General features: G+C 47.5%; 1 protein-coding gene across 1 annotated transcript; it reads left to right on the top strand.

Annotated features, from left to right (window-relative positions):
* The first annotated feature begins 1,886 nt into the window (after nt 1-1,886).
* KLHL38 (kelch like family member 38) lies at nt 1,887-9,912 on the top strand. Its single transcript, XM_014867861.3, has 4 exons — nt 1,887-2,119; nt 2,562-4,156; nt 8,036-8,141; nt 9,326-9,912. Exons 2-4 carry the CDS (start codon nt 2,801-2,803, stop codon nt 9,613-9,615), a joined length of 1,752 nt encoding a protein of 583 aa, XP_014723347.3. The 5' UTR covers nt 1,887-2,119; nt 2,562-2,800; the 3' UTR covers nt 9,616-9,912.
* Nucleotides 9,913-24,736: the final 14,824 nt, after the last annotated feature.

Here is a 24,736-nt window from a genome sequence, read left to right as displayed (position 1 = left end):
GAGATACAGACAAGTAAACACAATTGCAGTGAGGGATGAGGCATGTAGTGATAGAAATATAGAGAGGAAACAGAAACAGGACAGGGGAGTGAGAAATGAATTGTCTGAGAGAGTCGAGGAAGACTTTCCGAGAAGCTGACCTAGAAACTAAGTTTTGAAGGATGAATAGGAGTTTGGCTGTGAAAATGGAAGAGACAGAAAAGGGAAGAGCACGTGCAAAGGCACAGAAGCACGAAACAGAGGGCCCTCAGGCCCTTTCAGGAATTTTGCTGCCCGCCTGTTGTATCTCCGGCACTGCTCGGAAGCCCAGGAATAGTGACCAGCTCTGATGTCGAGACAAACAGCTCTGCTCTCCAGCTCCTTGCTTGAACCTCCATGGGTCTCTGACCCTCTTGGCTCAGGCCTTCTGCTCCTAATTCTGGCCTTTAGGCCTCTGGCCCCAGCAACATGTTATGGATACACTTGCCTGACCTTGACCTTCAGGTCTCTTGGACGTGATCCAGTCGAGGATCTGCCACTTGAATGAGAGACACTCCTCCTTCCACCCTGCCTTGTGGGACCCTAAAGGCCAGGCCAGCCCGGCCTCCCCAACAGGGTCACATAGAAAGATCTGCAACTGGTCTGATGGAGCTAGAATAAAAAAAGTCAGTGGGGGAGGGAAGTGGCAGGAGATGGTCTGGAGGTGGGCAGGAGGCCAATCTGATTCCCGCTAAAGAGTCTGGACTTTCTCCTGCAGACATGGGGAGCCAGGGAAGGGCATGATGCAGAGGACCGGCAGGCTCTGATTCGCCTTCTCTGGGGCTACTCTGGTGGTGAGAGGGCGAATGTATTGGAAGCAGAGAAACTAGAAGCAAGGGGAAAAAATCAGTATGGGAGGCTGTTGTAATAGTCCAAGCAAGACCTGAGGAGGAAAGAAAGCCAGGCTTCCCTGCCACTTGCTGCTAGTACCCTCGAGTGGCCACCCTGGACGCAGGGGCGGGACAGACAGGGTCCTCTTTACTCATCTTCGTGGTTCTATTGCCCTCCATCACAGTTCTGGTTCTTACATGTGGAGGCTGCCTCCTGCTCCATCACCATCACGTCTCCTCCTTTCCCTCCCTCTTCCTCTCCCTCCCCTCCCTCGCATTCCTCCCACTCTTTCTTTTTGCTCCTCCTCTTTCTCCTTCCTCCTCCTCCCTTCTTCTCTCTCTGGCCCACCCTGGAGCGACACGCTTTGCCTCCTACCTCTAGCCCAGGCCTCCTTGACAGGAGATAACGGAAAAGTAAAACTGAAAAGCAAGCATGAACCCGTGAAACCTAATTGAAGAGCCACCAGCACGTGTCTGTGAGAGGCAGGCATGACATGAGAGAGCACTGGCCTCGCCACTTTAAAACAGAAGCCGACAGAGTAAGGCGCCCACCAAGGGCTTGACCTGAAAACTCCAGGGTGTTCCACAAATATTAACAACAACTTTTGTCACAGAGTCTGTCACCTCGGAGCCTGGAGGAGGACGTCACAGCTCTCTGCAAGGACCCTGCCAGGCAGGTGGGAACTAGAGACCGACCGAGCAGCTTCCCTGAGCCCACGCTCTGGCTTCCCTTGTGACCATCCGCCAGCCTCCACTTGCCCAGAACTATCTTCAGTGACTCTCCCCAGGTCACAGCAACCTATTTACAGACATCTAGAATTCCCAGGCACTTTTAGGACAAGCGATTCGGGATGTTTCCAAGTGGGCAGCAAAGTCTTCTCTAAGAGAAGCCGTTCCTCCCGATCTATTTATGCCCGTGTAAACACTCGCCAAGGAAACAAGGCATGTGGGCATGCGCCAGCCCTGCAGGCCCTCAAGTTGCTGCAAAAGGCAACTGGAAAGTCACATGTCATAACAGTGGAAAGTACATATGCAACTATTCTTAGCCCTGGAATGTATACACTGTCTCCCTGCCCAGCAGGTCTTTCACAAAGCTCTAGAAAACTATGAAAGTGCCTTCAGCATAAACAAATCCAGAACTCCCCCAGGGCAAATCATTCGCCAGCTGAAGAAACGGCCTGGGTTGATGGTTTCACTCGGAGCTAGAGGTGGGAACTCCCAGGGGGCCGAGCCGGGCCGAGCATCGGAGGACATCGCTGCAGCAAAACAAGGTAAGTGCTCTGATGTTTAATTCCCCTGCAGGTAGGCTGCCAGGTGCCGCCCAATAACCCTGTCCAGGGTACGGTTTGGTCACTGCTTTCTATTTATTCCTTCTTTAAAACAAAACCCAAAAGGCTCCATGAAGTCATGTTTAAAAAAAAAAAAAAGGGAAAAAAAAACATTGCAAAGGTCCATTGTCATCTCTCAACTGTGTAGTTACCAGAGGGCCACACCCCCAGAATGACGTCCTCAGGAATGACTAACATCCAGAAAGATGCTTAGATGAGTTTACTGAATAACAGATATTCTGAGAATCGGAAAAAAGGCCCACAGACTTCTGCATGTCAAATGCACAGACTGTCATCTTGCTTCAGGCTAACATTTCAGCCCCTGACAATCAAGTAATTTCCAACAACTTGGTTTTTGGGGTTTTTTTTTAATTTGTTTTTTCAGATTCTCTGAAGGTGCTGTTTGCCTGTTACCTTTGAGAGTAATCATAACCAAAAAGAGAAGGGTCCGCTGTGAGGTCTGGGGTATCCGTGGCCTCCCTTTACAACCTTCTCTAAGCGATATTCTTGGTGGTACCCACAAGCATCTTCGTGAATGGACATAGATGTCCTAAGTCTTGGAGCCACCCCAGCCAAACGCTCCAGCACGTGCTCCCTCTTGGGACCTCTCCCGCTCTTGGTAGGATGGACCAGGATTCACCAGATGGGCTGCTCTTCAAAGACCACGATTTCTCCTCCGACTTGTTGAGACAGCTCAACGTCTTAAGACAAAACAGGATCCTGACTGATGTGAGCATCTGTGCTGGGGCCTGGGAGGTCCCCTGCCACCGCAACGTGCTGGCCTCTAGCAGCCCCTACTTCAGGGCCATGTTCTGCAACAACTTCCGAGAGAGCCGAGAGGCCAAAGTGCAACTGAAAGGCATCGACTCGACGACTCTGGACCGGATGGTCCTGTATGTGTACACGGGGGAGGTGCACATCACAGCAGAGAATGTTCTGCCCTTGATGGAGGCGGCCTCCTTGCTGCAGTACCCCAAGCTGTTTGAGGCCTGCTCCTCCTACCTCCAGGGCCAGCTGACCCCCAGCAACTGCCTGGGCATGATCAGACTCTCGGAAATCTTAAGTTGTGAGACCCTCAAGAAGAAAGCCAGGGAGGTGGCCCTGACCTATTTCCCAGAGGTGGCCGCATCGGCTGACCTGAAGGAGCTCTGTGCCTTGGAGCTGCGAGACTACCTCGGAGATGATGGGCTGTGTGGGGAGGAGGAAAAGGTGTTTGAGGCCCTTATGGTTTGGATCAAGCATGACCTCCAGGCCCGTAAACGATACATGCAGGAGCTGTTCAAGCAGGTCAGGCTTCAGTACATCCACCCGGCCTTCTTCCACCACTTCATCGCCAACGACGCCCTCCTTCAGTCCTCGCCCTCATGCCAGACCATCCTGGAGATAGCCAAGAGGCAGATGTTTTCTTTGTACAGCACCAGCAGTGCCCCAGACCTCCAACCTCCGTGGCACGTCCCCCCAAGAAACTCTTACCAAGATTTCCTCATCCTCTTGGGTGGAAGGAAGGACAACCAGCAGACCACCAGGGACGTTCTGCTATATAACCCACAGACCGACCAATGGCAGAGCCTCGCCAAACTCCCAACCCGGCTGTACAAGGCCTCAGCAGTCACCTTGCACCGCAGCACCGTCTATGTGCTGGGAGGCATGGCTGTTGGCGTAGGGAAGAGCGTGCTCAGTCGCAACGTCTACATCTTCTCCCTGAAATTCAATCATTGGAGGCTGGGGCAGCCCATGCTGGCGGCCCGCTACTCCCACAGGAGCACTGCCCATAAGAACTTCATCTTCTCCATCGGGGGCATTGGAGAAGGCCAGGAGGTCATGAGCTCCATGGAGAGATATGACAGCATCAGCAACATCTGGGAGAGTATGGCCAGCATGCCAGTGGGGGTTCTCCACCCTGCAGTCGCTGTGAAAGACCAAAGACTCTACCTTTTTGGGGGAGAGGACATCATGCAGAACCCTGTGCGTCTTATCCAGGTAAATGGCTGGTCCTTCCACTGTGTAAGTGCATGAGTGTGTACCCACACAAACCTAGATGGTATAGCCTACTACACACCTAGGCTATATGGTACTAATCTTTTGGGACCACCGTCGCATACGCAGTTTGTTGTCACGCGGCGCATGACAGTACACACACGCATGCACACATATATGTACACACATACATATAATACACACAAACCCTTGCCATTTGGGGCGGAAGGAAAAAGGAGGAAAAGAAAGAAGGAAGGAAGGAAGTTTAACTTCAGCCAGATTTTATCCATTTATGAATTCTTTTTGTATAAAATTAATATATACAAAAGTACATCAGATACAATCCCTGTGTACAAAGAGTTTATCTTTATTTGAGAAGAAAAAGAATATGTCTAAAAGTTTAAGCTAGAAGACATTGAATGTCAGATAGTGAAGTCCTATAGGAATTTTGCAGGTGCTTCTAACCCAAATCAGTAAGGCCTTAAAGGAAGATGCACAAACATTGGTCCACAATCTGTTACCACATCTTCTGGAGCAGAGCCTCAGATTGGCTGAATCAAGATCTCTTTGTGCGGAGTCCTGACATTTACGGTTTACAAACGTCTTCAGGGGATCCTAAGGCATAGCCAGCTTGGGGAACCCCTACCTTAAATGATAGGTAGATGCTAATTTTATTAACAAGCTCTCTGAGAAGTGCAGTTAATGAAAACCAAAATTTCAAAATATTGTGTTTTCCAACGTTATGCAAGTTCTAATCTCTGCAGTTCACCTAATGAGATGAGAAACTTGAGTAATGAACCTGTCTTTAAAGATAATCCGGGAGACCCCTGGTATTTGCTTTGTTCCTTTATAGGCATTATATTGAGTGCCAGCCACCGTGAAGGCCCGGGGGGCCATGGGCATGAGTAGTAAATTGCACTCACCACCCCCCAGGAGCAATTGCAATTCAGATGCTGAGTAGGGGGTGCTCTAAGAGGACAGGGGGTGCCCTAAACCAGCCTAGAGGGCATCAGGGAGGGTATGAGAGTTCAGGGAACTTTGGAAGGACTTCTGTGAGGTTGGTTTAAGCTGACTCGAGCGGAGAGGCAAGAAGAGAGAGAAGGCAGGTGAAGGCAGGGGAGCATGAGGGTTAAAAGAGGGGGGAAAGTCATGAAAGGGTGGATGGAAGGATTTGACAGGGACAGAGGTGGGGGCAGGAAGCTTCTCCGAGCAGGTGACTCTGCCTTCTGAAGCAGGAGTCAAAGTCATCTGTTGAGGGAGGAGTGGGGTTCTTGAGCAAGAGAACAGCTGGTACAAAGGCCCTGAAGCAGAAAGGGGCACAGCTCGTTAACTGGAGGAACTGAAAGCATGACAATGTAGTTGCAATACAGAGCAAGGCGGAGAAAGGTGGTGTGCCAAGGCTGGGGTTGGGGGGTCGTTAGTCCACACATAATCTCCATCAGCCCCCTTCCCAAGCTACCCTGAGCAACCCTTTCCACCCAGACTGCTGCCCTTGAGCCCCTTTATAGAACATTCTGGAACATTCTTGAAGGATGGGTGTGTGTGGAGTTGAGACTGATCTGGCAGGGCCTTCTAGGGCTTGCCAACGAATTGGAGTAGTACCCTGAGAGTAACAGGGTGGGTAAAGTAACCAAATTTGAATTTTTAGAAGTTTCCTCTGGATCCTTTGTGGAGGAAAGATCGGAGGGGGCCTGAGAGAACACAGGGAGGAATGTTGGGGGACCCTTCCAGAGGTCCAGGAGAGGAAGGATGGTGGCCCGGGCTGAGTGGGTGCCAGTAGAGACGGAGAAAAGTGACGAACTCCTATTTAATCCTCTTCTTGTTTTTTTCTTGCCTTCCCTCCTTCAGCCTGTGTTTTGGCTCCTCCCTGACTATCCAGGCAGGTTCTCAGTCCATTCCGAATCCCTCTCATTTCTTTGAGCCCAGAGAGACGGGTTCTGCTCCCCTCCAAGTTCTGGCCACATAATACAGACGTAATAAAGTACTTCTACAAAAAGCTAGAGCCCCTCCCTCTTTTTAAAACTATTTTTCAAAATAAAGTCAACAAGCCTGTTGATGATTTCACATTGCAAAATTGTTACCGACTTCCTAAGAATAAATGCAAAGCTCAAAAAAGCTTTTAAGCTGGCATATCAAGAATGCATAGTATAATCAAACAAGACCTTTGCCAAGCCAAAAAAAACCCCCACGAACATGTAAGCGATCCTTTTACACTGTGGGGATGAGAAGGGGAAAAGCATTCATTTGGAAGCTTTTCTTATCTACTGAGCATTAACTTCAAAATGGAAATTTTGCTCATTCAGATATAGTTTAAGATGAGTTCTTTGGGGTTACTTGATGGGGTAGGTTGGATTTTCAGGCATAGGTTGTTTTCTGCATAGGGTGGTTCATCCGCGTGCACACATTCTTTTAAGACCTAGACTGCAGCGGGGTTACTGTGCAAATTGTGTGTCTACGTGTACCTTTCCACGTCCCTTCTTTCTACCTCTATTGCTAGACCACATTAAGCAAAATCTTTACCGTAACAAAGTATCACTTCCTCCACTGGTCAAAGACCATCCTTTGTTTTCCTTGCCCCAGCCTCTCTGGGGGTATTATGAGGATTGTGAGCAAATGTTTAATCTATTTTTGAAACCATACCCAAAGCTGACAGAGAACAGAAGGCCAGGAGACAATTACTCACTCAAGGAAAATGCAACCGGTGTTTGCTTTTCCTCCAAGGATCTCATTTTCCGAAGAGTGTCACCTACATGTTTTCAGATGAAACCACGTGCTTGACCTTGTCTCTAGCACTTGGCGTCCTCCCTGCTTCACTGACTTAAATGACAGACTCAGACCTCAAGAGGTCTCCAGTCTCAAAAGCCTCCATTGAGAAAAGCCACACCTACACAGCCCCAAGCAGTGCCACAAAGGTGACGGTCAAGAACACAGACTCTGGGCTCACTCAACAAGACCAGCTCTCCCACTTACTCTAGCTGTGTGACCTTGGGCATGTCATTTAACCTCTCTGAGCCTCAGTGGTCTAACCAGAAAAATTAGGGGAAGTAATGGTATCTACTTCATAGCAAGGTTGTGAAGATCAAATCTGGTCAAATGATCAAAAATAAGGCCTTTAATATGGTGGCAATTATATTTTATCCAGAAAGAATTTCCAGTGAAGAATACTGCACCATTTGCTTCTGTAAATGAATGTTTTTGTCCCTTCTTTTCCTATATGAAGTCCATCCTACCTCTCTTGTGTTAAATTTTGCCAGTAATGAACTCATTTACATTTGATGTGTGAACTTTGAGGAAATAAACAGAAGAACATGTTCTAGGAGTCACGACCTGGTCTGTTTCAGAGCACGGCCAAGGAGCCCTGCCCCGACCTCTTTGCTCATTCTTCCTTTCTCGTGCTTCCTTTTTTCTATGACTCTCAGACATGAACTGTCCAAAAGCCTTCCTCAGCCCCAAATTTACTGTCGTCTCTAAGACCCTCTTGGATACACTGGAACATTTAGAAATTTAAACATGAGCCAAAAATAAAAATGATTGATTGAAAAATTATTGATTTTATGACTCCTCAAGTTGCTCCATTTCTCATTAAAACTAAAAAATGTTCCAAGTAAGGTAAGCAAACACATACTACAAATGTGTAACTTTTGGTCCATTTGACAGAAACACAGCCACTGATCTCAGACAGTCACATAAAGACCAATTTCTAGTCATACTCTTTCTGTTATTTAATTATGTTTTGTCTACTGATAGAAATATACCTACATTTTAAAAACTGGAAAAAAGTGAAAAGAAATCACTCCTATTTCACCCTCTTAGTTACTACTTCTATTTTTTTTTAAATATATCACTTTAAAATGCAGTGCCATGATTGTATTTCTCCCTCAGGTTTATCACATTTCCAGAAACACGTGGTTCAAGATGGAGACGAGAATGATCAAGAACGTGTGCGCCCCCGCCGTGCTGCTCGGGGAGCGGATTGTCATCGTGGGAGGTGAGTTTGAACAGAGAGTCGTGAGGCTGGACACAAACTTGGCATCTCTCATGGAAAAAGGGTCACTAATAGACCAACGTTGTTCTACAAGACAGTTTATTTAAAAGCACGTCCATCCAACTAGGGGAGTGTGGACGACTTGACAAAGTTCTTTCCTCATCCAGAAGTTTCTCCCCGTCTTTATCAGCAAACGAGGAATGAAATAATACCTATTTCACAGAGTTTCTGTGATAATAAGATGCGCTCAGTTATCTAAACCACTTAGCGCCATCCCAGACACGGGGCAAATACTCAAAAAACGTTTGCTATTGTTAATAATATTGGCTTCTAAGGGATCATCTCTCTATAATGGCAGTATAGCGTCACGGTTAAGAGGACTGGTTTCGGGGTCAGATAGACCTGGGTTCAAATTCTGACTCTGCCACTAACTGGCTGTATACTCTCAAGGAAGTTATTAATCTCTTTGTGCCTCAGTTTTCTCATCTGTAAAATGGGGCTCCTATAGGAACCCACCAGACAGGGCTATTGGGAGACCCATTTCTGAGTTCCCAAAGGCTCCTTTGATTGTTGTAGCTCCTGGCTGGGCATAAGAGAGAAATGAGAAAGCCAGTGAGGCTGAGAAAGCCGCCAGAGTCAGGAGGCTGCTCCCAAGCTAAGAATGGCTTACATGCCGCCTTAACTTGGGGTTAAAAATGCAGGGGCCAGGGGCTGGCCCCGTGGCCGAGCGGTTAGGTTCGCGCGCTCCGCTGCAGGTGGCCCAGTGTTTCGTTGGTTCGAATCCTGGGCGCGGACATGACACTGCTCATCCAAGCCACGCTGAGGCGGCGTCCCACGTGCCACAACTAGAAGGACCCACAACGAAGAATATACAACTATGTACCAGGGGGCTTTGGGGAGAAAAAGGGAAAAAAATAAAATCTTTAAAACAACATTCAAAGTGACTCATGGTAGGCATGCATTTAAAAAAAAAAAAAAAATGCAGGGGCCAGAGTCAGACAGATCTGGGTCCACACCTCAGCTCTGCCACATCCTAGACCTTGGGCAGGTGCCCGAAACTTTCTACCGTTTAATTCAGTCCAGCCTCAGGGTTAGGCAACGGCAGAAAGCAGACACGTGCCAGGACTGCTGACCTCTAGTCCCAGATGAGCAAGGCTGACCTTGTCGATATGCCATTTGGTTTTCAGGTTACACAAGGAGGATTCTTGCTTACGACCCTCAGTCCAACAAATTTGTCAAGTGTGCAGACATGAGAGACCGGAGGATGCACCATGGGGCCACAGTGATGGGGAACAAGCTGTATGTGACGGGCGGGCGGCGGCTGACCACGGACTGCAACATCGAGGACTCGGCCTCCTTTGACTGCTACGACCCCCAGACGGACACCTGGACGTCCCAGGGACAGCTGCCTCACAAACTCTTTGACCATGCCTGCCTCACCCTCCAGTGCATACCCTATACTTCCCCCTTTCCATGAGGTCGACGAGAAACTGTCTGTCTGAGTCAAGATGCTCTTGTGGCAAGAGACAGAACCCAACTCCAAAAAGCTTAACCCTAAAAGGGTGCAGGGATTGCTCACAGGACTGAAAAGGCCTGGAACCAGGCATATTGTTGGCAGAACTCTCTTTGCCTCTCTTTCTCTCTCTTCTTCTCTCTCTCTCCCCCTCCCTCCTTCTCTACCTCATTTCTATTAGGCTTCATTCTACAAACAAGCTTCTTTATCCACATGATGTAAGGACAATGGCAACCGATAAACTCAGATTCACATTCTCCAGCTTTGCGTCTGCAGGAGAGAATTTTACCACTATTCTTATGTTAACCGTAAAAAATGATGCTCCCTGGCCCTTTTTGAATTCCATGCCTACCTCTTGCGCCAATCACTGTCTCCAGGCATTGTACCACTGCAATTGGCTAGTCCTGGATCATGTCCTTACAGGCAGAGGTGGCATTAACTATGGTCCTTGACAATTTATCCAAACTGCACTCAATGGGCTAGAAGTGCCTCCCCAAAGGAAGAAATGCTGGGCTGACAAAAATCACATCTGCCCAGAAAATCATGGAAATTTGGCACGAGAGGGCAAAGAGACCCAAAAGGGTCCCTGGAAGCCCTTGGTCCAGGAGGCAGCATGAGCAACGGGCCATGCGTGTGTTCTCTGCATTCTACGGATGCAGCACACTGGGATTCCAGATAAGTATGTGCAAGTCAGGGTCTAGTGTTTGCAAAATTATCTGCGCTGCCAGAATAAAGTTTGCTTCTGGTGCCAGATGAAGTTTTCCTCCAGCCCTTGGGGAGCTATAAACCTGTGAAATTAATCAGGATTTTCATTTTGGTAAATGTTATGAGAGTTGCTCCTCTGGGGAAAGCCAACGAATTCCTTCAGAGCTTACAGCAATTACTGCCCTCCCGACCTCAGGGCTGACTTTCCCTATCCATAGCCCTGTTTATCGCAAAGTGCCTTCCACCTGGCTCAGCGCCAAGCTCAGGAATAAGCAGGAGCTGGCAGCCCCTTACAATCACCTGGGGAGATGTTTGAAAAATGGGTCCTCATACGAGATGGACAGACGGGGATTCTCAGAGACGGGGCCCAGAGCTCTGTATTTTTGAAAAGTGTCCCAGAGCATCATACAGTCACGCGTCAATTAACAATGGGGATGTGTTCTGAGAAATGCGTCATTAGACGATTTTGCCATTGTGCGAACATCACAGAGCGTATTCACACAAACCTAGATGGTATAGCCTACTACACACCCAGGCTATGTGGTACTAATCTTATATGCAGTTGTATATGCGATGCGTCATACATGCGGTCCTTCGTCAACTGAAACCTCGTTATGCGGCACGTGTCAGGCAGAGAAGGACAGCCTGCTTAGGTGTGGGCACTCAAGACCTTCATGCACTGCTCCCATTCCTGTCCATTCCCATCCTGTCATGGCTGGCCCTGTCCCAGGCCAGCGACGTAGGCAAAGTCTTCTCCTCTCCAATGGAAGCGTGTGAAATGAGTCTTGCTGCCCTGAGCCTGGCACTCTGGCCCCAGAGTGTCCCTGAGCTGAAGCCTTTCTCCCCTCTGGTTTTCCACGTTCATGTTTGGACTTTTCCTTTCTTCTTAGTTTGTGTTTTTTGCACTTCGATTTCTCTAGCTGGGGTCTGAAGCTCTGCGCTGCTCCCCAGACCGTTTGGCAGTGGTCCAGTCACCCCCCGCCCCCAGATTGTCAGCCTCTGCTCCTCATCCTGGATGCTGTCCCCTTAGCCATTGGCTGGCCTCTTACTCCAGCCCATTCTCTTTGAATCTCTCTGTTCAGGCTCTCCATTCCACCTCTCCCTGAAGCTGTACTTACATAAATAACCAGTGACTCCTCCAGTGCCCCATCTGGCTGTCCATTTTCACTTCCCATCTCACTTGACCAGTCAGCAGCGTACTGGACACGGCTGACCCTCCCTCCGTCTTGAAACAACTTCGTCACTCGGCCTTTGGCCTTTGGACAACACTCGCTCTTGCTTCCCTTCTTCCTGCAGTTCATTCTTGCGTCCTTATTTTTCTGACTAATAAATGGTGGTGCCCGCCAGGGCTCCGTCCGCCCTTAGACCTTTTTGTATCTACTCTCACTCCCTAGGTGAGTGAGCGCGTTCAATGCATGGTTTTAAATACCACCCAAACGTTTCTGACTTTCCAGTTTCCTCTAATTCCAGACTCCCCTGCTTGCCCAACATCTCCACTTTGATGTCACATAGATAGCTCAGCCTAGACATGTTCAAGCCCTCTCTATCCTCATCACACTGACTCCTCCCATGGGCTTCCCCAGCCTGCGAGAAGGCAACACTTGCCTCCCAGTTTCTCAGGCCCAAAGCTTTGGACACCACTCTTGACTCTTCTCTTTCCCTCATACTCTACTTGTCACCAATATACCCAGAGCCCAACCACCTCTCAGCGCCCATGGCTTTAACTCTAGTCCAAGTCGCCATCTTTTCTCATCTGAACTATTACAATTATTTCATCACTAGTCTCTCAGCTTCCACGTGGCCCCTGAATCTCTCCTCGACACACCAGCCTGTGTGATCTTTTACAAACATAAGAGCAAGTCCGAATAGGTCTTTCCTGTATTTAAAACTCTCCAAAGCCTTCCTGGCTTTCTCAAATGGCCTTTGGAGACCTGCCAGACTCCCCATCCGGTCCTGCTACCTCTCTGCTCTCACCTCCTGGTCTCACATCCCACCACGACCCCCGCTCATGCAGCATTAGCCTCACTGGCCTCCGGGATCACAGAGTCCAAGCACGTTTCCACTTTCTGTCTTCATACTTGCTAGGCCCCCCACCTGAAAACGCTGCTCCACATACCATCCTCGCACGGCTCAGCCCCTCACCTCCCTCAGGTTTCTGCTCAGATATGCCTTCCCGGACGGTCCTTATCCCATCCATCAACAGGTCCCGTCAGTGACACCCCTGAAATAGACCACAAATGTCTCCAGCCCCTCTATCTTCACTGCAAGCCATCCTCATCTCCGGACCAGCCTAATGCACTCACTGCTTCCCCTCCTGTCCCTCTGATCCTTCTGCAAGCAGCAGCCAGAGAAATCTTTTAAAAAGACAAACCTGATCATGTTACTCTCCTGTTTAAAACGATTTCATGGCTTCCCAGAGACATTTGCACAGACTTCAATCCTTTATTCCAGCCCCTAGGGCCTTATAAGATCCCCCTCCTCAGCCACCCCACCACAGTTGTCTCTGCTCCAGCCATCCTTTCTTATTTTCCCCTTCCTCTCTCTTGCCCCAGGGCCTTTGTACTTGCGATTGACCCTGCCTGATACACACTTCTCTCACCTCTTCACCTGATGTACTTTCAAATTTACACCTTACACACCAGATTAAAAGTCACTGCATCAGGGAAGCCTTCCATGCACCCCCACCCCCAGCCTGGGTCGGCTTAAATGCCCCCACCGTCTCCTACATATTCTCCTTGGAGACCCTCATTCTATCCATAATTACTTGATCGCTGTCTTCCCCTCCAAACCCTTCTATCTGTCCTGTCCGCCTCTGCATTCCCAGTGGACTCAGGGTCAGCCACATATATTGTAGATCCTCCATAAATATATGATGGAGGGGTTAATGAATTGGTAAACGAATGTAGAGGCTGACTCTACATTCTCACCTGGGATCTCACCTCAAACTCAGAGGTTAGTGTGGCTGGGTTCTAGTTTAAGCCCCCGGATCTCTGCTCAGCGATCAGCTGTCCTTCCGCCCTTCCCTCTCCTTTCCCATGTTTGGGAACAAGTGGCATGGCCTTCCTGAATCAAGCCGGGTGGGTGAAGAGCTTTTCCTGGAGGGCCCTATTTCCCTGGAATTCGAAGGGGGAGTCTTGCCATCTATAATCTTCTCTGGCCTCCAAAAACCCTTCTATCAGAGGCTCACTGATGCCTTGACTTTCTTCTCCCTTCGTCTCAGTCCAGTATTTAATAAGCTGCCCATTTGTGGCTACTCAGAGCTTGTCCAAGTCTCCTTGGGGCCCAGGAGAAGGATGTAAATTGCCTGCTGGGGTTTATAAAGGAAGATGGCACCAGGGCCAAACATATTTGGATACACGTGGCAGCCCAGCTCTGCGCATCAAGGGAGATGCCTCTGTGGCAGGTGCATTCACACGTCTGGGCATCCCACAGCCAAACCCCATATCTGCTGTGGTTGCAAAATGACCCTCAGGACACGAGGGAGCCTTTCCAATTTGCTGAGGATAATCTCAGTCCAAAAAGAAAGAGAGAGAAGGTTTTGGCACATGTCTCCCTTGGTCTCACTGGCTGAGTAGAGTCACGGTCCAGAGCTGAGGTCAAAATATATTTAGCCAGCAGCAGTTAAACCAAAACATTTTAAGTAAAAAAATGTCAAATGGCCTGACTAAACATCTCAACAGGCAACAAGGGAAGGGGAAGAAATGAAGCGGAGCAAGGGCAAAGCAAGAAAACACCAAGAAAAGTATCAGACCCCCTGTCACAACCTAAACCAATGAGCAAGAGAGGAGCCAGCAGGCAATAGTGTCAGAGGGAAGAATCTGGAACGGGAGGAGTGAGAAGTGGGGCGCTGAAAGGGCTGCTGGTCTTCAGCGCTGGAACCCCCCAGCCCCGACTCCCAGCGGGCATCTTGGAAGAAGGCCTGGCCGTGCTGAGGCCACCAGCAGGCCGTTCACTGACCAGGACATGGTGAGCCAGACACTGCATTGGCAGTCCCCTGGTAGAGTGCCGTGGTCCCCACAGGACAAAGTTGCTGGCCTCCTGGTCCCACCCCATTCAGCTCTTCCTGGTTCTCTCCCAATAAGCAGTGGTGGCCCCAAAGATGACCCCCTGGCCTAGAGCCTCCACTCTCCCCTCCAGGTGGTGCCTCCTTATGATCGTGCCTCACCCTCTTTTGCATCCACTCTCTCTGGCAAGCAACAGAAAGTCCTAAGTCCTGAAATGTTCGGTTTTAAACATTTTCAGCATAGGCTGAATTTACCTTTGCCACCTATGACAAAAATCTGTAATGTCCCAGAGGACAAGGACTGTGACTGGTTTTACTTAAACACTTTGTCCTTCTCAGGATGTCCAATACCCCTGCTCCACTCCAACATGTCGTTCATGTCCATGCCTTTACACATGCCATTCCCTCTGCTACAATGCCTTTCCCACCCTACCAAGTGAACTCTTCCTCTGCCTTTACCTCCTCTGTGGAGCTTTCTCCAACATTCCTACCACCCTCCATCCTCTCCTTCCCTTTATCCCAGTTCCTTTCACATAGTGGCACCATCGAGACTTGTTGAATGGGACCGGAAGGGGAGCTCTTCATGGGGGAGAGACAGAGTCTTGGTGCCCTATGGACCACTGGCCAAGTTCAGTGAGAGCTTGGCGCATAGATGATACGGACATGTTTGTGGGCTGAATGAGCAGATGCACAAGTGAATGGGTCCTAAACACCGTTGGAGCGTCCGGGCTGCTCGGGGTGAAAATACGGGCTTAATTATCAGACAAATTAGGAGTTAAATCAGGTAGCAACCCAGATGGTGTCTAGCCTTTAAAAATTATAATTGCAGATCTGAGAACAAGGAAAAATACAGCCTAGAATGGTACGAAATATGGTGGGGAAGAAAACCACAGTGATTTTTTTCCCTGAGAATGCTATTCAAGATGAGCTGAAAGCTCACCGCCGACGGCCTTCAGATAATCCGATCCCTGAAACTCTGCAAGCACTGGGTCTTCTTGAGTCATTTTTCAGAGAACACCCCCCCTTCAGTTATCTGGACTTGAGAAGCCTTTTCCAGTCTCAGGGACCCTGACTACCTTTTCTTCCCAACAACTGTTATTAGTGGAGAAGCATGTTGTACCGCAGAGAACACAAACTTGGGAGCAGAAGAGACCTGGGCTCGAATTCAGGTTCTGTCACTTATTGGCTGTGTAACTTTTGACAAGTCACTTCACCTCTCTGAGCCTCAGTTCCCACACCTGGAAAATGGGGGGATTTTGACCTACCTAAGGGTTTGTTTCAAGAATGACAAGAAAGATGATGGACATAAACAGACCTAGTACAGTGCGTGACATCAAGTGGGCAGCGGACACAACGAAGTTCCCTTCTCCTCCTCCCTATTCAGTCCTTCTCCCTGTCTTCATTACTGGCTAGTCTGCACGTCCCCAGTGAAAACCTTCCCTAAATGCCCACTTTTAGCAAGGAACAGCAATCGACCCAGACAACTCAGAACGGCCGCCTCCACTCTGGCTGCTATGTTTTTCCGCAGGTTTCCTGCAGCTTGCTAACTGACCCAGCTCTTGAGAGCACCGCCCTCCTGTTCATTCATTCATTCACACACTTGGTTATCCATGCATTCAACAAATATTGACCTGAAACCACTATGTGCCAGGCATGGTGGTAAACACGGGGGTCACGGAGTGAACAAGGAGGCGAATGAGGCTCCTGCTGTCACGGACCTCACAGACAAATGGACTTTTCCCATCTTGATGTGCTTAAACACAGAAGAGTGATGATAAAGTGAGTGACAAGACTCTGGTGGCTCTCCTTCCAGACCCAGCCTCTGGTACTGTGTTGGTTTCCAAGGCCACCATATCAAAGAATCACAAACTTAGTAGCTTAAAACACCAGAAGTTTATTCTCTCACAGTTCTGGAGGCCAGAAGTCCAAAGTCCAGTTGCCAGCAGGACTATGCTCCCTCTGGAGTCTCTAAGGAAGAATCCGTCCTTGTCTCTTCCAGCTTTTGATGGCTCCTAGAAAGCTTTGCCGTTCCTTGGCTTGTAGCTGCGTCACTCCAATCTCTGCCTCCATCATCCCACGGCTCTCTTCTCTGTGAGTCCTTTTCTGGCTTTTATTGGATTTAGGGCCCACCCTGATCCAGTGTAAACTCATCTTGATCCTCACCTTCTTACATCTGCAAAGACCTTATTTCCAAATAAGGTCACATTCTGAGGTTCTAGGAGGACCCGAATTTGGGGGTAGGCACTACTCATCCTTATACAGATACCGTCTCCCCCAAGAAGGCATCCTTGATGAGCCCTCATCCCACTCCACCGCAGGCAGGGCCACCATGACACTGACTCATCCTCATCTCCCTCTTTTCATCAGGGGCATCCTCTGGGCAGGGACCATGTCTTTCCTCTCTGTATCCCCCAGTCTAGCACGGAGGCTGGTACTGCAAAGATACTCAGTAGACATGACTGAGCTAAACTAAACCATTCCACAAGGACTAGCAAACTTTTAATGGACCCCAAGGCCAATGTATACAAGACACAGCTTCCAAGCAGCTTCCCAAAAGTCCGAGGTGAGCAACATTTGCCAAATGCCAATCAAGAAGGAATTAGGGTCCACGAGGAGAAGCCCAGGGTCAGGCATAAGAAATTATCTAAGAGAACTAATCTGTCAGCACAATGTCACCCGCAATGTCCTGTTCTCAGTCTTGCCAACACTAGCCTTTGGGGTGACATCATGAGAGGTTGCACCTTTAAGCAGAATCTAGTGCTAAGGGTGCTGGGGGAGGGGTCAGGTTCCTGAAATGTCAGCTCTCACGCAATCTTATAGGAATGCTAGGCTCCTGTTCAAACGCCACGCCATTCTCTTCATGTGGAGAATTTGGGTTTTGTTTTCCCTAAAGATATTCATGAGTCTCTCTTCCTCTTCATTTCACTTATTTGATTTAATTAGAATTCCAGGGCCTGCCATCCAGAATTCCCCAGTAACGCTCCCATAACAAGTTGACGGTCCAGAAAATGGTGCTTTGAGGACACAGACAGGGATTCAGAAATCCAAGCAGCTTCTGAGTCGGGAAGACGCAGACGCGGAAGTCTGTCCTATTCAAAATCAGAGTCTGTCTTTGCAGTTTCTCTGAAAGTCCCCTCGGCCCTACCCACATTCAGAGACCAGAGGCCACCTCAGGGCAGCTGCAAAATCTAAACTCTCTGAAAGGGACTGGAAGGGAGGCCATGTGGAGACTTCTGGCCTCAAGATAAGGCCAAGGAGAAAATAGTAGAATTCATGAGCAGAGCCTCTGAGACTCTTATCTTTCGTGGAGTGTTTGAGAAGAAAACAGAAATAATCCCCACTTCGGGTACAGATTTATTTGGCTTGCTTATCTGAAGGGCAAAACAAAGAATGCTAATGGATTTGGGGGAGCCCAGATAAATCTCCACTCGAGACTGACAGGGCTGATGTCTGTGCACATGGGTGTAACAATTAGCCCTCAAGATGTTTGCTGAATGAATGAATCAATGAGTGATGATGGCTAACATTTATCGCCCACTTACTAAGCACTGTGCCTACGTTACCTAGCTCAGTGCTCACAAGAATCTTCTGGCACCTCCTCAGCACCCTTTCCGACCACCCGTCTAAAGTAGCCCCCACCTCACCCACTGCATTGTTCTCTCTCACCCCTTGTTTCCTCCCTTCATACCTTTTATCAAATTATTTATTTGTTTTATTTGCTTTCCTGAGTTTATTTAGTTCATACCCCCACCCAAATGGAAGGTCCATGAGGATGGAGAACACAGCTGCCTTATTCACATCTGTTTCCCTGGTACCTGATACAGAGAAGGCAATCAACAAAGATTCGTTGATAATGTTGTGTTGCATGTCAGTTATATCTCAATAAAAACAAGAACAAAATTTTTAAAAACCTCAATGATCTGTTGAATGAATGAATGCGTGGATGAATGGCAGTCCCGACATTTAGGATGAAGCACAAAGGAAAGAGAAGGTAAGTTGTGGGGATGGCCTTGGGGTGGTGGGGAGAGATGGGGAAGGGGTTGACTGGCCATGGTGGGCGCATGGTGGTCCTTATCCAGGTGAGTGCTGTAGGAAGGCCACTCTGTAGACAGCCCGTGAAAGCATGAAGTCCAGAGAGTGTTTAGATGGGAGGCACTTCTGCCCCGGGAGGGATAATGGGCTATGGCCCCTAGGGGACCACTGAGGAGAAAAGGGAGAGGACAGCCCCTGAAATGCAGAGGCAGAATCACAGGGAACTGGTGTCACCAGTTGGATGTAGAAAGGGATGGAGGTGGCGAGCAAGGAACAGAGACAGAGCAGTAGCTGGCCTGGTTGACCCAGAGGACGCCTGTGCCATCAGCAGAGAAGTACAAGCAGAAGAAAAGGAGGTTGGCCGTGGGGTTCCCAGCCAGGAGGGGAAAGCTCTGAGACAGACATGGAAGCTCCCAGGTGGCGGGCGAGTGCTCCTTGTCCCCGGGTTTGTACAAGTCCCATGGATCTGCAATCTTGCATATAGTCTGTCTCCCCCACTAGATCTTAGGGGCGCATCTTCCAGAACCCCTTTTAAAACTCCCCAGCCCCACTGAAAGCACCTCTAACAATAGTTTGTGTGACGACCTTTCATGTCTGTGGAGGAGCCCGTAAGGCAGTATCTGTGCGGATGAGAGCACAGACTGAGCCAACATGCCCGGCTCTGCTCTTCACTGGCTGTGTGGCCCTGGGAAAACTAACCAACCTCTCTGTTCATCAGTTTCCTCATCTCTAAAATGGAGATTATGATAATACTTGCCTCTTCAGAGATTAGCTGAATTAATGTATGTAAGTGCTGTCTATGGGTTAGCTGTTAGTAGAGTTACTGTTATCAAATATAGTGCGCTGCAAAGAGCCATCTGCTGGCTGTGTGGCCCTGGAAAGGTCTTTTAACTTCTCTGAGCACCAGTGTCCTTGCTGGTAAAATGGAGATGATGAAGCTATCACTCTGTAGTGGGTTGAATCGTGGCCCCCTAAAAGATAGAATCTTATTTGGAAAAAGGGTCTTTGAAAATACAATTACTTAAAAGATCTCAAAATGAGATAACCCTGGATTATTTGGGTGGACTTTAAATCCAAAGAGAAGTGTCGCTATAAGAGAAAGGCTGAGGGCGATTGGAGACACGGAAGAGAAGGTCATGAGAGGAAGAAGGCAGAGATCAGAGTTCCAGAGCCCACAAGCCAAGGAATGCCTGAAGTCACCAGAAGCTGGAAGAGGCAGGGAAAGATTCTCACCTAGAGCTTCTGGAGAGAAGGCAGCCCTTCCAACATCTTGATTTTGGACTTATGGTCTCCAGAACTGTGAGAGAGTAAATTTCCTTTGTTCTAGGCCACCAAGTTTGTGGTGAGTTGTTACAGCAGCCACAGGAAACTAATACACTCCCTCACAGGGTTGCCACAAAGATGGAAAGTCTGTCAGTCCATAAAGTAGCCAGCACTCAACAACTTAGAGCAATTATTATCATAATTTACTTCCCTTCTCTGGACCTTCACTTCCCCACCCATGACGTGAGAATGTTAGGTGGAATGAAGGTGTCTAAGTTTGTGCTTCCGTGTGCCAGCTCCTTCACCACTCAACTCCTTCACAAGGCAGGTTGGGAACATGTTAATTCCTCATCTTTCTCCCTCTCTCTCCTGTCCCTCACGCTAGGGATCTATGATGGAGACTGTCTCCAGTTTACAAGTCTTTGCATCTCTGTGTCCATCATGGAGGACTTTGGGCACTTGTCCTTATACCCATCTCCTCAGTGGAGGTGAGGATGAAACCACAAGTCCTCACTAGTCAGAGAACCGCCGGATCTCCCAACATGAAAGAAAGTGAGGTGGTTAAGTTCGGTGCGCTCCACTTCGGCAGCCAGGGTTCACGGGTTCAGATCCCATGTGGTGGAATCCCACATTCAAAATAGAGGAAGATTGGCACAAATGTTAGCTCAGAGCTAGTCTTGCTCAAGCAAAAAAAAGAGGAAGATAAGCAACGGAAGTTAGCTCAGGGGGAATCTTCCTCAGCAAAAGAAACGAAAAATAAACACGCTAGGCAAGCCTCTCAACTCCACTAGGACATGGTTGCCCAAATTATATTTTAGGAATTATGATAGTCTCCTCCTTCTCAGGGCTTGGTGAGGAGGAAGCACTAAGATGACCATATAAGTGTCTAAAGCAAAAATAATAACTATGAATGGTGGGGGTAATAACAGATGTAGAAGTAAAATGTACAATATTTTCAATGTCAATGACATTTAAAATCTAAATTTACAACGACGTGGTAAATGACAATGACAGCAGAAAGGCTGGGAGGGAGGAGACGGTGATACTTCATGGGTATATTGGATGCGGATACAATGATCTCTCAGTAGACCACACAAAGAAGCCCCCTCAGTACTCTCCCTGGCTCCATTCTCTCCTATTCTAACTCACCCTCCCCCTGTCACCAGGAGTACAGATGGGAGGGGCAATTCCAGCTGGGGTGGGGAGGAATAGACCCATTTACTTTTCTAAAAGATAAATCCGGCCAGATCTCCTCTTCGCTTAAATCCCTTCAATGGTTCTCACCTCGAAGAATTCAAGCTCCACTTCCAGACCCATGAGGTCCTTTATGTGTTCAAGAAAACACAGCCTCCACTTGATTAGGTAACAAACAAAATGGCAGCAGAGGGCCCACCCAATAGGCACTCAGTGAATGCTGTTTTCCTTGCCTCCCCACCCCCCCACCCTGTTTTTTTTTTTCAACTGGCCAAAAAGAGAACTCTTGTTTGCCCATTAACAAACAATGCTTAGCTATCAGCTATAGCTGTAGATATAGAAACAGACTAAACAGATCTCAGACACTGGCCACCAGCTCCTCATTCTATGGGGACACAATGACCTGCTCTTCCACACCTAAGGCACAGGACACTTACCCCACAAGGGCTCATCCCAGTGAATGAGGTCAAGGCTTTAGTTTCTCAAAAAATTTTCATGGAAATATTTTCTTGCCCTCAAAATTGCCTCCTTCTTTTCATCTAGAATGATGATTTATCTTATTATTCAGTGACTGGAAATTCATGAAATTTTGTGTTTACAGCAAAATGTGTCACACATGATTCCACAGGTCCATGCAGTGGGCTGAGAAAATCTGACAATGAAACCCACCATTTCTTCCCCCAGAGTTCAATGGGCCTCCAATCTCTTTCTGTTTTTAACTTATAATATTTTTATCCCCTTAATCAAAAACATGCCTTTTAAAAAAAACCAGTAATTGGAAACAAGGCTCTACAAATAAAGATAATGAGTGAAGCTCTGTAGTTTCTTAGATTAGTTTCAAGACTCAAATTCTCACAGGCAAACGTAACATTTCCAAGTCATGGAGCAGAAGCAGGCCTGACAGACCAGTCGGTCCAATCCAGAGAGGCAATGTGGAGAAATGGAAACATCAGGGAGCCTCATGAAAAGCATCCAAGGATCTGGATTTGAGGTGTGGCTCTCTGTACTAGGTATGGGACATTGGGAAGGTCACTAAGCTACAATGTCCTTGCTTGTAAAATGGGTGAATCTCATTTGCCCATCACTCTTGAGAAAATTGCCATAGTAAATGGGAAAGTGGACAGTGCTCTATGGTGATCAGGGATAAAGATTCTCCCATGTTCTTCCTTCCATCTCTCTGGGCTCAAGGCTCATTTGGCCTGGGGGAGCAGGAGTAAAGAGGAAGCCAGCTCGTGTAACCAGCATCCAGATGAAGAAACCGGACATGATAGCACCCAAGAAGGCCCCTTCACACCTCCTTCAGGTCATTAGACTCTTCAAAGGGAACCACTGTCCTGACTTCCAACACCTCAGCCTAGTTGGATAGCTTGAACTCTTCAACACGGCTCCTTTTGCTCAACATTAAGTTTGTGAAATTCATCCACGTCACTCTGTGTAGTTGCAGTTTGCACATTCTTGTTGCTTACAGTATTCAACTATATAACTCTACCACAATTCTTGTATCTGTCTTACTCTTGACAGTTGTGTGTGTAGTTTCCCATTTGGGGCTATTATGAACTTTCTTGTGTATATCTGTTGGTGACCATATGTACGCGTATCTGTTGACTATATACTTAGGAATGAAATTGCTAGGTCATGGGGTGTGTATATGTTCAGCTTTTATAGATATGGCCAATCAGTTTCCCAAACTTGTATTAACCTCTACTCCCACCAGCAGTGCTTGAGTTCCAGTCGCTCCACATCCTCAACAACACTTGATATGTTCTGTCTTTTTCATACAAGCCATTCTGATGGGTGAGAAGTGGAATCACATTGCAGAATGATATTTTTAAAGTGTAAATCAGATTATATTACTCTGACGATGGTTCTCTTTGCACTCAGAATAAAACCCAGCTCTTTAACCTCACCTTCAAGGCCTTGGTTACCTTGGTTTTCTCTCTGACCACTCACTCTACTCACTATGCTTCAGCTCCACCATCTTTCTTCTTGTCTTCAAATAGGCCAAGGTCATTCCCAACTCAGGATATTTACATTCGCTGTCTCCTCTGCGTAGAATGTTTTTCTTCCAGATATTCCCATGACTAACTCCTTCTTGTTCATTCAGGCATTCAATAAATATTGTCAAGTGATTACCGTGTTTCTTCTCAAATGTCACCTTCCTCCAAGAACCCATCCCTAATCACCATGTGGTGTAGTAGGATATCCACCACCCCACCCCACGTTCACTCTCTAGTCCCTTATCTGGCTTTATTTTCCTGGTAGCACATATCGCTCCCTCCCATCTCCTCTTTTAAGATTTATGTGTTTTCTGTCTTATTACACTAGAATATAAACTAAGAGCAGAGACAGTATATCTTCAATGCCTAGAACAAAACACACAGTAAGTTTTCAATAAGTATTTGTTAGATGAATGGAGGGTTCAGGGAAGGAATTCATAGATAGCCTTCTCAAAGATAATTGTAGAATATTAAAGCTAGTGGAGCCCCCCCCCCTTTTTCTGCTCCACTTGACTGATAAAAATGAAGTTTTGAAAGATAAAATGACTTGGCCAAGTTCATAGTCAGTAGATGAGATGTGAACCTAAGCTCGTTGAACCCAAGCTCATGATTTCTTCTTCTAGTACATTATTCTGCCTGCAAGAACAGAGGACAAAGTTTTACTCCACTTGAATGAGTTTCTAATTATTGAATGTTGGACATTAGGAATTGATTCAGCCCGGACAAATCCCCCCTCATACCATGAAAGCAGACAACACATCAAGAGGATATGACACAGGAATTGTTTCTGGTTCCCCCAAATCGTCCCTGACCTGGTTCAGAGGAAGAGGAAGATATTGAGAGGGTAAATATGCACAGGGGTGGTTCTCAGTCCATCCCCCAGTCTCTTAAGAGAGGAAAGAGAACCACCTTGGCAAGAACAATTTCCCTGGACTCCCAGGGCCTGAGATCATCATCATGCTCTCTCAGGTGAGGGCCCTGTCTCACACACTTAGTTTGGGTGAAAATCAGGTTGTACCACAATGCGAGCCTCAGGGCCAGTTGCATAATTGGATATGTAATCAGTACCTTTGAGAACTTCAGCCAAAAGCACTCCTGACACCACTTCGATCTTGCTGAATCATCTCCAAACCCCATGACTGGATGATTCACTGGTCTCCTCTGGGGTCAGGACTATCAGGTGATGACCCAGAAATGAGAACTAAATTCATAAGGAAAGAAATCCTCTAGTCGGAACTCCAGTTTTTCCGGAGCTTCAATCTTCCACTCCTTGAGTTTCCAAAGAGTGATGGAGGCCATGTTGTCTCCTCCTCGTCAATCTAAATAAACGGGAAAAGTTAACCAGAGACCGACTAGATAAGATAGGAAGTTAGTATTTGGGATGAAATCAACTTGGGAGGATAAAAACCACACAAATCCATAGCTCCCTATCACAATTCTGAAATCCAAAAAGTTCTGAAAACGAAGTTTTTTTCTTGTTTATTCTTTTTTGTATATTTGCAGCAAATTCATCTGGCAGCAAATCCCGACAGCAAAAGCTGACGAGACTATTTTCAGTCTTTATTTATGCTCCTTTGGGTATATACTCATACATTTTGACGCAGAAATGTTACCATTTGATTATGAGGTGCTGAATCAAACCCCAGTGGGGTGTTTCAGAATATACAGGGTATTGTACATCTTATTACTTTAATAAAAGCTGAAAAAGTTTTAACAACAAAGCACATCTTGCTTCTAAGATTTCAGATAAGGATGGCAGACCTGTAATTCTTCACTTACTTTATTTGTTCTGCACAAAAAGCCAGGGCAGGCAGTGTTGTCCCCATTTCACAAATGAATCAACTGAGGTTCAGAAAAGTTAAATGACCTGTTATCTATTGCTGCATAACAA

This window comes from Equus asinus, chromosome 12 (assembly GCF_041296235.1).
Source record: "Equus asinus isolate D_3611 breed Donkey chromosome 12, EquAss-T2T_v2, whole genome shotgun sequence".
Taxonomy (NCBI): Eukaryota; Metazoa; Chordata; class Mammalia; order Perissodactyla; family Equidae; genus Equus; species Equus asinus.
Note: the sequence above shows the minus strand (reverse complement) of the source record. Positions and strands in the feature narration are given on the sequence as shown.